We start from the raw sequence: 2,895 nt of genomic DNA on the forward strand, positions 1-2,895 counted from the left end.
CACACACACACACACTCCCAGAGCACAACTATAAAAGCCTTAGCATTCCAGTTTTCCAAGGTTTTTGCAGCGCATGCATAAGTGACACACAATTCTAATGAGCATCATAGTACCTCCCTACCCTCACTTTCTGGATATTTATCTTGCTGGGATCCTTTGACCCTAGCTGACTTTCTGCCCCTGGGGCAAGGGGCTGGACTTGATGATCTCTTGAGGTCCCTTCCAGCCCTAATGTCTATGAAATCTATGAAACTCCAAATGAATTTTAATGTTCACCGTTTCGTTGCTAAGGTATGGATCGTTATTCCAACTGCAAATCTGGTGTCCTAGCTTTCATTCAAACGTACCCCGGAATTAAGGCAGGAATCAAGATCTTGACAACATGCTTCAGAAGTTGACTTAATTTTTAGTATTTCAGTATATACAAAAAGTACATTTTTTTGTTTTTTAAATGTTCATTTAATAGATCAATATTTTCACAAAAACCTCAAATATTTCTATTTACACGTTAACTCCATCTCTGAGTAAGAGCCTAAGAGTCCAGTAGTGTTGCTGGTAACATAAGCAGCTCCTGTTTCCACGCTGAAACAAATAACCCAACCCCCAACCCCACATAGTCTTCATTTAGGTCTTATATGCGCCTTAAAAATAAAGTGCAGCAGTTTCCCCATCTATTCAGATGTCAACTTTCTGGATCACAAGCTACATAAAGTGATCTGACATGCTCAGACACAAGGTTCAACAGGTGCATTAAAAGGAAAACCCTACTACTGCCACCTGTCTAGTTATGTGGAGCACAGTACTTCTCCTGTCTCCGCTAAGAGGAATGACAGAAATAAACCTTGAAAACAGAACTTCCCACTTGCACAGTATGATACCGCTGGGGAGCATCAACAGCTGCAGAGTAAGACAGCACCCAGTTCAACTTTTCAGAAAAGAGATCGGGCCAGAACAGTTTATATGGACTATGTCCAACATAGTTTTTGAACATAAGTGTTTGTTCATCAAAATGTTATCCAGACAAGCAGCCTGTTGTAAATGTAATGTTTTAGCATCTACATTTTTTTGGTAGAGTACAATGCACTATTTAGCTGTTGAGAGGTTAATTTCTCTTCACCTAAAGTTGTACTCTATTCAGGCAAGAATGAAAAGACTGTTGTCAGTCAAATTACGTGTATTATTTTTTTTTTAAAGTCTTGAGCCTTTTACAAAAATAGTTCTCTTACAGAAAAAATTACCTTACCATCTTTTCTTTTCATATTTTTCCTGTAGAAATTCCTTTACTTTCTGTGGATCCCTGAAGTCTGGAATTGCTGATGATCTATCATCAAATAATCCTAGCCAAATCTGTTTACACACCTTATTTGGAGAAGATACAGAAAGAAAGAAAAAAGTTACCATTAAATAATGTAGAATGTATAAATAAGCTGGAAAATTAAGTTTGTAGCTATAAATAGAATGATTAACATCTTTAATATCCATTACTAATCATCCTGTGAGCTGCCCTTACAAGAGTTAAATGTCAGACAAATGCTGTCAGCAATACATTACAATACACAGCAATACAGGATACATCAGGAAACATCTTAGTGTGGACATAACTTTTACCAGAAAACCCCATGCTTTTATTTAGTCCCTCCAGTAGCAAAACTTCTATTGCGTTTTCAATGTACCTACATCTAAATAAGGACTTTTGCTGTCATACAAATGTTGATCAGCATGAGGAGCTGCAATTTGTAGTACACAGCTCCATCAGCACAAGTTTGTAGCAAAGATGTGCTCAGACGTAGAGATTTGACTTTACAATCCTTCAGAGGAAAGACTGAAGCTCCTTTCTATCTATACTCCTGATAGTGTGATGAACTCTGGTTATCACCAGCAGGTGCACAGTCCCTTAAAGACAGTCAGCTAGCACTCATTAAAACAATCCCTACACTACTTGATCCTCTATTATAGGAAGGGAATAGAGCAATGTCAATCAATTTATTCAGCTTCTCCTTTTTTTCCAGCTACCCTGCACGGAGTTCAACTCCAAATAGTTTCTTACGCCACTGGTAGATCTAATATTGCTCACAGAGCAATCCCTGCAGAATTCCAAATCATCACCAGCTACTTAGTTCAATGAGATAAGCAGAAATATAACAGATACAGGCTACAACACTGTTGAAAGCTATCTTCCAATACAAAAACAACTTACCTGCACCCTCTGAAGTGTTATTTGAAGAGAGACATGTACAAAAAGGACAACTTTTCAAGTATCTAACCTGAGAGAGTTAGGCTTGCAAAACACTCCATATAGGTAAGCTTTTTTCTTGAATTCTGTGTATTTAAATTTTAATAAATTCACTACTAAAAAACACAAGAGAAAAAAAATAAAACAAAACAAATTCAGCTAAACTAGTTGTATTTCTTCATGTAGCATTTAAGGTAAGACACCTCCGCTTCACCTGTGGGCATTATTCAGGTGCTTATCAACAGGAATCCTGGTTTTCCCTGATAAATCACAAATTCTCCGATTAAAAAAGTTTCACAAATTCTCTCATAAAAGCCACGAAACCTGTGGATTAAAATGAAAGGCCACTACGTGTATGGGTGTGTACATATGGGCATGCACCAGTTGAATACAACATATTGATATATTTACAGTTTTAAATAGATTTGAAAGCCTACCAATAATATAATGCAATAAATTCTAAATACCTATACATTTTAGTATTTGATTTTTGGGTTGTTTTTTTTTTTAAATCATGGAAAAAATCAGAGCTCCCCTTGCCCCCTTAGCTCACAGAATGCAAGTCCAGGCCGCTCACTCCCCACTCTCAGCCTCCTGGCCCTGCCAACGACCCTCACAATCCAACCCCCACCCCCCCACCCCACCCTGCCAGAGTGGGCCCC

The 2,895-nt window shown here is 38.0% G+C and overlaps 1 protein-coding gene across 7 annotated transcripts in view; it reads right to left on the reverse strand.

Annotated features, from left to right (window-relative positions):
- The window catches only part of AGFG1 (ArfGAP with FG repeats 1), a 90,741-nt gene that overhangs the window by 45,638 nt on the left and 42,208 nt on the right, over positions 1–2,895 (reverse strand). For all 7 annotated transcript variants that reach the window (XM_019503619.1, XM_019503617.1, XM_019503618.1 and 4 more), the window contains exon 3: positions 1,244–1,359. In XM_019503619.1, the coding sequence (XP_019359164.1) occupies positions 1,244–1,359 (116 nt within the window). The remainder of the gene's footprint in view (positions 1–1,243; positions 1,360–2,895) is intronic.

Source organism: Gavialis gangeticus, unplaced genomic scaffold (genome assembly GCF_001723915.1).
Source record: "Gavialis gangeticus isolate Ggan-Ray unplaced genomic scaffold, GavGan_comp1, whole genome shotgun sequence".
In the NCBI taxonomy this organism is placed as follows: Eukaryota; Metazoa; Chordata; order Crocodylia; family Gavialidae; genus Gavialis; species Gavialis gangeticus.